The following is a 12,735-nucleotide window of genomic DNA, read 5'->3' on the forward strand; positions in this document are numbered from 1 at the left end:
TTTTTTTAAAAATTACTATCACATCACTATTTGGATTACAAATATTAATTATTCTTAAATCTTTTTAAAAAAAATGAGTGACAGTTAGGTTAAATGATCCTACCAAAAAAAATGTGACCTACTAATCAAATTGAATTTTTCTATTTCCAACCAAACCAAGTCTGAAAAAAAAAACAACTCATGGCATCATTTATAATTTAGGTTGGATAGTCTGAGTTGGTTGAGTTATCGAGACATATTAACACCCACATTCAGTAATAATAATAGTTATCTATCTTATTGTTTGCATATTCATTTGTTATAAAGTTTATCTGATCCATTCATCCTATCAATAGATTAAAAAATATATGTTGTAGTTCATAATTTTTTTTTTTTATTGATGTTTATATTTTCATTAATAACAAATTTGTTATTAGGTCTTCCTAATTTAAGAGATGGAAGGAAAATGAGAAGTAATAAGATAAAAGTATTTCATAATTTTGTCGAAATAACATAAATCATACAAATATTTAATTGATGATAACAATAAGATCATGTGTCTCGATTTCAACCGATAAACACAGAACTTGACCATTTTTTGTACATAATAGTCTTAGCTAATATATGATAATAAAAAGATATATAATACTTACTTTGGATGATCACATGCGAGAGCGATTATGACAACATTTAAAAATAATGTCCTTCTTCATGAAACGAGGACATCCGGGACAGTTGATAACCATAGGAATCCATCCACTAAATTCAGGAAAAATAACTTGATCACATTCATGAGTCTTCATAGCCAGCTCGTTGAAGGATTCTCTAAAAGCAATGGGGAAAGCCTTGGAGTGCAAATTTTGTTTCCACTTTCGGAAATCATCAAACAATCTCAAAATCAAAATGCCACCCCCAACTAACAAAGGGGCTGAGCCTACCGTAAGAACCGCCCAACCATCCTTATTTTGGTAAGAACTCAATCTTAAAATATCTTCAATTGTCTCGTTTGCACTTGAACCGTTTATCTGGCTCTTCACTATAAAATAACCCCATTGTATTTTCCAAAAACGAGACATAAGTCCAGGATCATCCTCTCCTATTGCATCTTTTCCAATGCGTACGATCTCAAATGAACCCCCATCGATTATCAAAGGATCGCTTTTCAAAATTTCTACTTTTTCTTCAAATTGTTGGATCCAGGATCCTTTCCTCCATAAAATATAAGACTTTTCTGACTATTAATCTGTGTGGGAAGAGTATATAGATCAATTCAAAATAGGAGATTAAGGGTTATTTTGATTGTCTTTGTAAAAATAATTTTAAACACTTTCAAACTCGATCTAAACCAATCTAAACAATTAAAAAAAATGTATAATGGTAGGTTAAAAAAAATAATAATAAGAAATAAGCTTGTTTGAAAACTACCCTTAAAAGTTGACCTAAACTAGTATAGTAGCAACTTGGAATAATTTGATGATCCAAATTTTTATTATAGATTACCACCACACCCTTTGAAGTCTTAATTTCATCCGAAGTTCTAAATCGTTCCGAAACATTTACAATATTAAAAGGAAAGAAAAGAAATAGAGAATGATTGTACTATACATACCCAATTTGGTAGCCTTGGTTGGTGAGTGAATTTGAGGAGAGTTGACTCGGGCCAATGTTTTTTGAGTAAAGATTCAGTTCTTGCTTGTGTAAATGGGATAGCTTCATTTTCCCAAACTCGAATTAGATGAATTGCATTCATGAATTCTACTTTAGACTGTGGGTTGAGTACCACAACTAATGGATCTTCTCTAAATTGCCACTTCTCCTCGATGTATCTCATGCCAGATATTTTTGTAGTAAACTGGATTGAGTACCAGTTCATTGTAGAACGTAGATACTTGTATCTTCGGAGATCATCTTCATGATAAGGCTTCGGGATAATTGGAATCCAAACTATCTCATAATTAGTGTCTCTAGTTTTCAATTCATCGCAAACATTATGAATAGCTTTGATATCATCCTCGGAGATATCCAACCCAGAAATGAGCAATATCACGTTCTTTCCCGACAAACTTTCATGAATACCAACCTGTAAAGCATACGTTTTTAAGTTTGGTTCATCAACTTTGATATTTGTGTTACTTGATTTAAGAACTTTTACCTCTTTTTGAGTTGAGCCATCAATTATTGGGTTGGTTTCAGGTTTGCCGCTAAGTAGCTTGGAAACAACTAATGCAATGTTAGTAGGAAAATGCTCAATGTGGTCAACCAACCATCGGTAGAGCTCAACTTCCACTGTCATTAAAAACACAACAAATTTAATGTTATTTTTCTGGTCACTAATTAACGAACAATAACATCATGGATGGCTATAAAGTATATTCCACCATGCTGTTCTCGGCTGGCGTCTAGATGCTTTTCCGTGTCGGCGAGTACCGTCGCAATTTTGCCGGACAATTCATCCAAATATCTGTGTCTGATTCCTGAAAAAAAAAAAAATAATAAATAACATTTTTAATGAATTAAGACACTATATAAAAACCGAGCGACTCAATTTGTCATGTTCTTTCGATCACAGCAAGATCACAACTATTTATAGAGATGTTACAAAGTAGGACATGAATGTGGAAGTCTTTTCTGTTTCCATGTGATGTCTCACATTGATTCGGCCTTATAAGGATATGAAACCTTTAAAAGTCTTGTAAGTAAGCCTGAAATGAAAAGCTCAAAGAAGACAAAATTTGCTACCAGTGGATCTAGGTCATTACACAACTCATATTTCAATTTTTATTTTCACGAAATTCTTCATTTATTTTCATAGAGCAAGGTGGGATCGGAATTGAACAGGGTTGGGATCCTTATTTCCGGTGTTTAAACGTGGATTCTTCGTTTCATTTAAGGCAGGTCTATATGGAGCCTAACTCCGCAGGTTAAATGAACATAGCAAGGTGGGACCATGATTGAACAGGATCGGGATCCTTATTTCCGGTGTTTAAACGTGGAAGATTCTCCGTTTCATTTAAGGCTGGTCTATACAGAGCCTATCTCCATAGGTTAAATGAACATTTCTAGCAATTTGCAAAAGTGAACGGATAAATTATTACTTACTCGGTTTCGGTGAGATAGCTGGAGAGCTCAATGCTAGAAACCACAATAATGTGTACAACCCAATAAGTAAGCAATGGAATCTGACGAAGAGCAGAAGCTAACTCAAGAGGGCCATCGAGATAATATTTTTTGAATTCTCGTATCTCATTCATACATTTGATTGCTTGCAAGCACATTTGAATGAGGCTGTTAGGATTGAGAAGCACTTGTTGGTATGGAAGCGAGTCCAAGTGCTTCTTCAACATACCTACTCGCTTGATAATTGCCAATGATTTAGCCAATGGATCGGTATGGGAATAATGGTAGAGATGCCTTAAGTCTCCGTAATCTGTTGCAAAGGCTAACAAAGCGAGAGTTGCCTTGGCTTCCCATGGATAATTTGTCAATATTTTGAAGATTTTTAGTGTAATCTCGTGTGCACTTTCAATCCCGGGAGGCTTGCACCAAAGCTGAAAATGATATTAAAATCAAAGTTGTAAGAAACAAAAAAAGTATCTCCTTTTAGGCATGTTTTTGAAATTTTGGTTAGAGATTTCTAAAGGGTTATTAAAAGATTGAAAAATGACCTTGTTAGAGATACGATGAAGAATACACAAAGGAAGTTTGATCACAACATTAGATGTTAATGAACCTTCACTCCCCTGCATGAGTATGATAATAATTGTTCGTTATTTCATTATAAAAATAAAGAAAGTATCAAACTTTACGTAGAATAATAAAGGTTTTTACGCGATGATGAACGGTATCAGTAATTCGACTTGCAGTGGTAATGATGCTCTCAATAGCCGAGACGTAATTCGGAATGGGAATGTCAATTTTAATTGAGTCATCATCCAATTGTTTGAGGTTAATGCTGCCGTAGACAAAGCAGTCGTTGTAATGTCTCATTCTCATCTGCTCCTTAAAGGTAGATGACTGCATAGGATCCACCAATCCAGGTGCAGTGGAGGGTGTCTTGAATGCAGTCGCCATGGTTTGGATGAAGAGAGAAGTGAAAACAGAAGGAAAGAAGGTGGAATAGGGTTTGGTTGTGTTGTGAATTGGAATTGTTAGGCTCTATTTGTACACAAAAATGTTCTAGAAAAGCCTGAAAAGGTTGAAGTGTCTGAAACAAACCATTGTTCTTCTTGTGAGAAGAAAAGAATTTGTGATCCATGTTGGATTTGAGCTTTAGTGAAACACTTGATTTGAGTAGCCCATATCTCACTTTCTTTCTTGTGTTTACCCTTTTGTTTTTACATTTTATTTTTATCAAATCATTCAAAAACTTCTATCTATTGGTTTAATTTTAGTTATGATTTCTGTTCCAAAACGTACAAATTCCGTACCAATAGCTATGCTTTTCTCTCACTTATATACTCACGATTTTCTAACATCCGAGTTTGGTTGCATTTCAAACAATTCTCCCTTTGAACAATGTAAGGGTCCAAAACCACTTCTAGTAGATATTGTCCGCTTTGGCCCGTTACATATCGCCCTCAGCCTCACGGTTTTCAAACATGTCTATTAGGGAGAGGTTTCCACACCCTTATAAGGAATGTTTCGTTCCCCTCTCCAACCGATGTGGGATCTCACAATCCACCCCCTTTGGTGCCAGTGTCCTCACTCGTACATCACTCAGTGAGAAATACAAAGTTTACTCTTCTTGTCTTTCCCCCTTTAAAAACAACATTCTTTCTCACTAAGTCAATGGTGCATCTATGATGCCAAAATCTTTTATAGAATTTAGCTAACCCATGAAAACTCCTAACTTCACTATTGGCAAATTCCTAATTTTCTCTATTTTTATTCATTATTACCAACTATGGATCAAAGGAAAGTGAATTTTTTCCATACAAATATTAAAATTAGCATGAAATTTCTCTTTTCTGTGTAATCAAAACTGACTTAGCATGCTTTACTTCGAACAAAGTGTTCAAATAAATTAAATATCATCGAAATACAAAACAACATGTTTTCCTAAATATTCTCTCAAAACATGATTCATTAAAAGCATAAATGTACTAGGAGCAATAATTAACCCGAAAGTCATACAATCCAAACTTAATTTTGAAAGTTGTTTTCCTAAATATTTAGATTTCAAAACAATCTTTATAAATAGACATGGATGAGGCAATTCATCAAGCATATTGTCTAGCCTAGGAATAGGATGTCAATACTTTACCGTGATTTTATTGATGACTCTATTATCCACGCACATGCACCAAGTTTCATCTTTCTTTGGCGCCAATTAAACTGATACAGAACATGGACTCAAACTTTCTCGTAAATAGCCCTTCCTCATGAGCTCTTCTACTTGTCTTTTAATTTCAAATACAAAGATGGTATTTTGTGAAAATATTGTCCTTTCCCACCTCTCCAACTCTAGTCAAACAACTCTCTTTTTTTTTTTTTTCAATTTCATCTCTTTTTCATTCTTCTTTTCACTTTTTTTTGTCTTTGATTTTTTTCTAATATTTCACTCGGTTTTGGTTTTTTTTTTCAATTCTTTTTTCCTCAAATTCTTTCTTTTGCTAGTTGATATTCTCCGCTTTAGTCTGTTATGTATCGTCGTCATCTTATAAAGAATGTTTCGTTCCCCTCTCCAACCGATGTGGGATCTCACAGACAACCATTCAACTCTCTTGTTTCACAACTCCTCTTCTTCATAATAAATCACTTATCCAATAAACTAACATTGACACCCGATGACTAAGTTAGGAGCGTAGTTTTGATAGCACTTGTTAAGAACAATGAACCTCCACATATCTTCATGATGGTATGATATTATCTACTTTTAAGCTAAATTCTCATGATTTTACTTTTCGATAGCACTTTTTCTTATCGTGTCATTGTGAGACTTTGATCACAAGGGGTCGACCTCCATCCTATAATCACTTTGACCTGTAAAATTTAAGGGTACTAATCTCTTTTCCGAATCATGTATATGATATTTTTCTTGAAACATAAGAAATCTTTAATGTGAATATCTTAAACAAAGTCAAGTCTTTATATCATTCATTATCCCAATGACCAAAAACTAAGTATCGAGTAAACTAAGATTTAAAAAATAGAAAAAAGAGAAAGTTATAAAACTTTGATTGTATAAAGTTGAGAGCTAACAAAGATGATTAATAGATATTGGAAACACATGGTTTGTTTTGCAGAAGGAGACGAGACATTAGTCTTCACAGTGAAGAATTTGAATACAACTTTGTGTAAAGAAGAAGCACCAAAAATCTTTAATATCCTTACAATAAACGAATCCTACCCACAAGGTTAAGAATATATGCCTCTACCTTACCCTTCCACCTCTTTCACAAATTCTCAATGGTGGTTCTTAGCTTGAACTTCCTTTCGGTATCATTGTCGTTCTTGATAAGACGAAATCGAAATTGTACATCTTCACCATATTTTTTTTAGTTCAGAAAGGTAAAAATACAAACATTTAAGGTTTGTTTATTATTAGAAATATGATGTTATAACCACACACGAGTTGGGTTTAATTGATTATTTTGACTATATATTTGAATAGTAATGCAAGTGACACCCACACATTCATTTGATAGTACACATTTCCCTCTCCAACTGATGTGGGATCCACCCCTTAGGGGCCAGGGTCTTTGCTGGCACATCGTCCTGTGTCTAGTTCTGATACCATTTGTAACAGCTCAAACTCAAACTCATCATTAGCAGATATTGTTCTCTTTAGGCTTTACCTTCTGAGTTTTACCTTCTGAGCTTTCCCTTCAAGCATCCCCTCAAGATTTTAAAATGCGTCTGGTAGGTAAGGTTTCCACACCTTTATAAAGAATACTTTGTTCTCCTCTCCAACCAATGTAGGATCTCATAATCAACTTCTTTTCTAAAATATGGGTTAATCATTGATTAGTCTTTTTAAGAAAATTGTCAATATTGTTTTGCAGTGTGATATCGTATCGACTAAACTATACTTGAATTCAATGATGGGTGATAAAATCTAACAAATGAATGGTAAAACCAAGCTTTTTAAAGATGCCCTGATATCATAATAGGAAGTCATGTTCTAGCTAGCAAGATTTAGACCTAACTCTACTTCTGTGTTAACTTTAACCAAAGCTCGGTTAATTATGTCTTTATTATGCTTTTAACAAGGTAAATTATTTCTGATTTCAATAGAAGTAAGAGTGATCTTCATCTAATTCAGGGATTGATCCAACCCTAAATTAGGTTAATCAATTGAAATAATATCTTAAAAATCGATTTAAATTCATGTTTTTCAATGAGTATCTGGAGATCCTACGTCAATTAGAGAGAAAACGAATCATTTCTTAGATGGGTGTGTAAAAATCTTTTTAAATGCGTTTTAAAACTGTGAAGCTAACGACAATACGTAGCAAGCCAAAGTAAACAGTAGTTACAAATGGTATCAAAATCAGTTATCAAACATTGCAATGCCCCGGTTGGAATAGAGCTAGACTCTCTCCATAGTAAATTCATTTTAAAACCGTTGAAGCTAGCTTGGGTTGTTACGGGTAAGAATTATCATACTTGAGATCAATATATGCACGTTAACTTCTTTCTATTTTTTTTTAACCGTCATAAGAGTTAAAGAGTACAAAAAAATGGAATTTTTTTATATCTTAACAGTGATTCAAAAATAATCATGTGTTGGGGTGTTTGTAGAATCCTCCTTCGATTGAACAAGTTGAAAAGAAGAGGCAAAAGGAATGTTGCGAAGAGGGTTTAAGATTTGAGATTTTTCCATAATTGGTATCAAAATCTTAATTAAATAAATTGAAAAGCAAAAGAGGAAAAGACAGAAAAAAAAAGACGAAGGAAGCAATTATTTGAGTGCTCCATGCATGTTTGCTAAAGACAAAAACAAGTTCATTTCTAATCTTATGGACTCCCAAAGTGAGAGAATCATGAGATCCCACGTGAGGTGACCGAAGTAATTCTTAGAAGAGTATGAAAATATCTTTCTAGTAGACGCATTTTAAAACTGTTAGGCTAAAAGATACCAACGGGCCAAAACAGACAATTTACTAGCAGTGGATTTAGGCTGTTTTACACGTGTTTAGACTAAATAAATGATTTACTCCCTTTAACTTGATTGTTTTTTTCTAAGAAATTTTCATTATATATGATATGATATTTATACAATTATCAATAGAGTCAGAAGCTTCAAATAACATGAACTTTGAACAATTATCAATATAGTCGGCTCTGACTTTCACTCTGAACTCATCTCCAATGGACTTTCTTTTTCTTTTTCTTTTTCTTTTCCTTATGGGCTTGTAAAGGATCGGTTTGAATACAGGAAGATCAAGATCCGACCAAACCTTTGAGGCGAGCATAGTAAATAATTGCAACGAACATTATCGCACAAGCTACTCCAGAAACAATGACAACCTGCACATAATGAAGACGTGATGATGGTTATGAGCTCTTGTTCAGGCTCCTGCATTTGAAGTTAGAAATCATAGTCGAGTTCTTCAGCCATACCCATTTAAACATGTATTCGTGATTTTCATTCCAAGTGTATGGAATGTTCATGCCGAATATTGCACCCACCAAAGAATATATAGACAAACAAACAGTTCCAGAGCTTAAAAAGAGCTCCAACTGCAGATCAAGACACCCAGCAAAGTTGAAATTTTAATAAATAAGAATCTGGGCAGCCAAGAAGATCTCATTAATTAATATATGGAAGGATATAGGACCTGAATGAGTTGATTTCGGTGATTGTCAAGCTGCAAAACCAATGATAGATTCAAGTCAGAAACAAAGAAGAAGAAGAAGAAAGAGATGATCAGTAGTAGATCGGAACCTTTCACTTCTTGTTACCTGGATATTGATATAATCTTCTGTGTCATCAATGTATTCTCGCAGCTGCAAATCATTCAAAACATAAGCAAATATGCCCTTAGATTAACGGCCATCGTACTTTGTCGGGTTTAGTCCAAATATCGTAATATTTCAGTGGACAATTAAGCCAGGAAGATGTTGCTTCATATATTTTATGAGTAAAAACCGTTAAATAAATAAACTATGAAAAGATTTTGAAAAGGCCAAATCAAAAAAGTTTATTGGACACATCTGGGAGTTAGATTCATTTGGTAGATACATGTAGCACCATAATGATAGTACATGTACATGTATTATGAAGATTTGTTATTTAATATTTGGTACATGTATGGCCATGGAGAATATTCCGAAAGGCTTCCTTAAGTAGAGATTTCAAATCAACTTAAAGAAGAGAATACGTCTCTTCCTCTAGAAAATAAAAGAGACAGATTTGAGTGTTGAGAGTACTCAACCCTTTTTCCATAAAAATTCTACATTACTCCAACAAAATGGCATCAGAGCCAAAAATGGCGGAGTTCTAGGAAGATGTCGGAGGGTGGTATTCCACCGACATGTCTGGTGAAGTTGAACTACAACAACTAAAGCATTCAAATGTGAGCTTTGTTTGGAGCGCAAAATGAAAGGGACGTGGTTGAGGTCAGTTACATCGAACCGGAGGTAATCGAAGACATGACAGTAAATGACATCAAGAAGCAAAAACAAGCATAGATAAAGGATAAAACCGAGTTGTACTTATTATTCAAAGTGGTTAATGAGTCAAATTTTGAGAAGATAGCAAGCGCAACAATGGCAAAAGAGGCATGGGACATGTTGGCAAAAGTCTTCAAAAGGGCCAATCGAATAAAGCTATTATTTAAACTATTCCTCTTAATATATACTCTTAATTTATGAACATCATTAGTTAGGATCTCTTAGACAAGCCGACTTCTTACCTATTTCGGGGAAATCTAGGTTTAGAGGAGCAGGAAGACTTTTCAATGGAAGGAGCGTTCAGTGGCAGAAGGTGAGACCACTCACATTTCAATGCCTCGAATGTCTACTTCTTAATGTTGGAGTTGTTCTTTTTGTTTCATTGTTCTGCTCGTTTAGTTACACGCACAAGCAAAGAGAGGTTTGAGCCCGTGAGAAGAGATCGATCATGTGTCTGTAGGTCCCCAAGGAATATTGTTCTTAACATGGGACGCGGAGAATATAGTATGGGAGGTATATTTTTTGCCAAATTTCTGTACTGTAGTTCTCTTATGAACTTGGGAGAGAAAGGGAAGCTTCCAAATCTTCCCTACTTAGCTGCTAGTTGATAAATAAAATTGTTGGTCAAGGTTCAACAAGATCCAACTTTTTGTTTTAGCATCCAATTACTCTAAATTAATAAGAAACCGTTCCCGGCAACGTAAATATAGCGAAGTAATATCGAACTCATAATATCTCAGCTTGAACATAAATTAGATAAGCAGGAAACAGGTACAACTTACTGTAGTTAATTTGTTCAATGTACCATCAATCTGCATAAAGTAAGCCTGCAAAATGCAATCTCAGTTAAAGACCTTCATGAAGATTGACCAACCAGAAACTATATGTATTATTACCTCCAGTAACATTTCAAGCTCCTCGATGTCATCCTCATCCCCACGTACAGTTGCCATACTTGCTCGGCTCGCTCTTGATATCTTTGAACCAATGGTAGGAGAGGCAGGAAACCAAATGGCAGGACCAGAACCACTTACAGGAGAAGACGAATTCATCTTTCTTGACAAGTAAAGGTCTGCCATATCATCGTCGTCATTCAGTAATTGTTCGAGCTCATCTCTCACCTGCATTGAAAGGCAAGTCAAAACTATGGTTATGCAGATAACAGCTGCTGATCATTTAGTAAGAAATTCAGAATTTAGGAACATACAGAGAGATGAGAGTGATTACAATGGGCAAAAGTTTCTAAATTGTGTTGATATGTGAAACGTTACAAACGTTACACGTACCTTTTGAACCCTCGCAGTCAGCCTGGTCATTGCACTCTTCAATTTACGAACTCTGTCCAAGTTTCGGCTACTAATCTACAAACTCGAAGGAAAAACAATAATAAATCATGCTAGTATCCCAAGTTGGAATCCATAACTTAACAGAATTCTCTCCGAGGATTGTTAGAAAGTTTATGCATTACATACGAGGTGAGACAATAAGTACTCACCTTGGCAGTAAGCTCATCCAAGGCAGGATAAGCAGCAGTCTCGAGCTCAGTTGTTCGTGCAGCAAGATAACTGCATATAGCTTCCAAAGCTACCTCAAGGGCACGAAATTCAAATGGCGAGTCTGGAATGCATTCTCTCAAGATCATTAATATATTGATGAAGTAAAAACAAATCACAAGGACAAGTTAAGATCACATTGCAGTGACTGAGGAAGAAAGCTTACCATCTTCTTCAGCTTCACCGTCGTGTTGCCGACCCTGATACGCTTTCCCATCTCCTTGAACATGAAGCTGGACCGCATTAGAAGGAGGCAGCCGCCTCTGAAGCTCCTCAACCACAGGGATGACATGTTCATCGGTCGGATCTCTAAGAAAAACCTATCCACAACATGGATTAACAAATTCATTTTAAGCTTAAAGGGAGTTGTCTGATACTAATTTCGTTTCAACTTTCCAACAACCACACAAATTTACAAACAGATTAAAGAACAAAGGTATAGATACAGACCTCTTCAGCAGTAATGATCGCCTTTATATGCTGCAATACCCATAAGCAAACAAAAATTACAAGAAAGAACAAGAACAATTCGTCAAAAAAACTGAAAAACCAAACAATTCACCTCGAGATTAAGAACAATGGCCCTCTCACGCCCCAAAATCGTGGAGGGATAAGAAAGCAAAGGGTCAAGAATCCGAAGATCGCGCGCATGAATTTGAACCCGATGCATAATTTGATACTTGTCGGCATCGAGGACGGTGCCTTGGCCCGTACAATCCAGCAGAATCCAATTCCGAGAAGATTGCTTCTTCTTCTTCACAGTGAGCGTCGTCTGTGGATCCACCGGCACTACATGCCCGTCCCGAGCCATTACTAATCATCCCCAAATCAATCGCATTCCCAGAAAAGAAAGAAAAAAAGAAAGAAATCTAAACAGCCCTCAAGAACCCATCACCGGAAATGAAGAACAACGATGGAATTAAGGAATGGAGAAGAAATTAGGAGGTGGGGTAATGGGGAAAGGAATGGGAAAAGGAAGGGTTTGGGAGTTTCTTCTCCACCGAGTTGCAGAGAGAAGAAACCGAAGAGGAGGGCGATGAGGTTGGATTCTCGAGAGGGCATATCAAGTTGAGTTTGGGTTTTACATAGTTCCTGAAGATGGGGGCAATAACATGGAGAATGAGGCCACAGCATCGAGGCGGAAGAGGAAGAGACACCCAGAATTTTGATCTCTGCAGATCTACGCCATGTTTTTTTACCTTTAATCTCCTCCTTAATTAGGGTTCCAATCACAACAATAATGGCTACAAAAATATGTTTTATTTTCTTTACAAAATTACAACCTTCCTAACTAAAAATGAAAAATTGGGACTTTCCAAGTCATTTCATGTCTCAATTTCGAGGACGTGGGTAAGTTTGATTGGGTGAGCACAGAGAATGAGATTCCACGTCCTTTTCACATCAATACCACTAACAATATTTATTGCATGTTTATACCTTCAAATAGTCAACCCTATTTTAAAATTCACCCATTTTCTAACATTTATTTCAATCCACTAATAAATTACCCTCAAAATTAGGGGTCTCCAAAAAAAAAAAAAAAAAAAAAAAAAAAAAAAAAAAAAAAAAAAAAAAAAAATCCAAA

At 35.3% G+C, this 12,735-nt stretch overlaps 1 protein-coding gene and 1 pseudogene across 2 annotated transcripts; both read right to left on the minus strand.

Moving 5' to 3' along the window:
* Window positions 1-446: 446 nt before the first annotated feature.
* Window positions 447-4,104, minus strand: LOC111499404 (annotated as a pseudogene).
* A 4,194-nt stretch (window positions 4,105-8,298) lies between these two features.
* LOC111499377 (magnesium transporter MRS2-I-like) lies at window positions 8,299-12,382 on the minus strand. Of its 2 annotated transcripts, XM_023150964.1 has the most exons (11): window positions 11,713-12,380; window positions 11,601-11,630; window positions 11,317-11,470; window positions 11,093-11,214; window positions 10,884-10,958; window positions 10,494-10,718; window positions 10,380-10,424; window positions 8,887-8,931; window positions 8,763-8,792; window positions 8,545-8,664; window positions 8,299-8,451 (listed from the first exon to the last, which is right to left on the minus strand). In XM_023150964.1, exons 1-11 carry the CDS (start codon window positions 11,959-11,961, stop codon window positions 8,365-8,367), a joined length of 1,182 nt encoding a protein of 393 aa, XP_023006732.1. In that variant the 5' UTR covers window positions 11,962-12,380; the 3' UTR covers window positions 8,299-8,364. The 2 variants fall into 2 exon arrangements, with proteins under 2 accessions (XP_023006732.1, XP_023006733.1); XM_023150965.1 differs by lacking the exons at window positions 8,299-8,451; window positions 8,545-8,664; window positions 8,763-8,792; window positions 8,887-8,931 and adding an exon at window positions 8,938-9,045 and having other exon boundaries at window positions 11,713-12,382.
* Between the last annotated feature and the right edge of the window lie 353 nt (window positions 12,383-12,735).

The sequence above is a fragment of the Cucurbita maxima genome, unplaced genomic scaffold (assembly GCF_002738345.1).
Source record: "Cucurbita maxima cultivar Rimu unplaced genomic scaffold, Cmax_1.0 Cma_Scf00026, whole genome shotgun sequence".
In the NCBI taxonomy this organism is placed as follows: domain Eukaryota; kingdom Viridiplantae; phylum Streptophyta; class Magnoliopsida; order Cucurbitales; family Cucurbitaceae; genus Cucurbita; species Cucurbita maxima.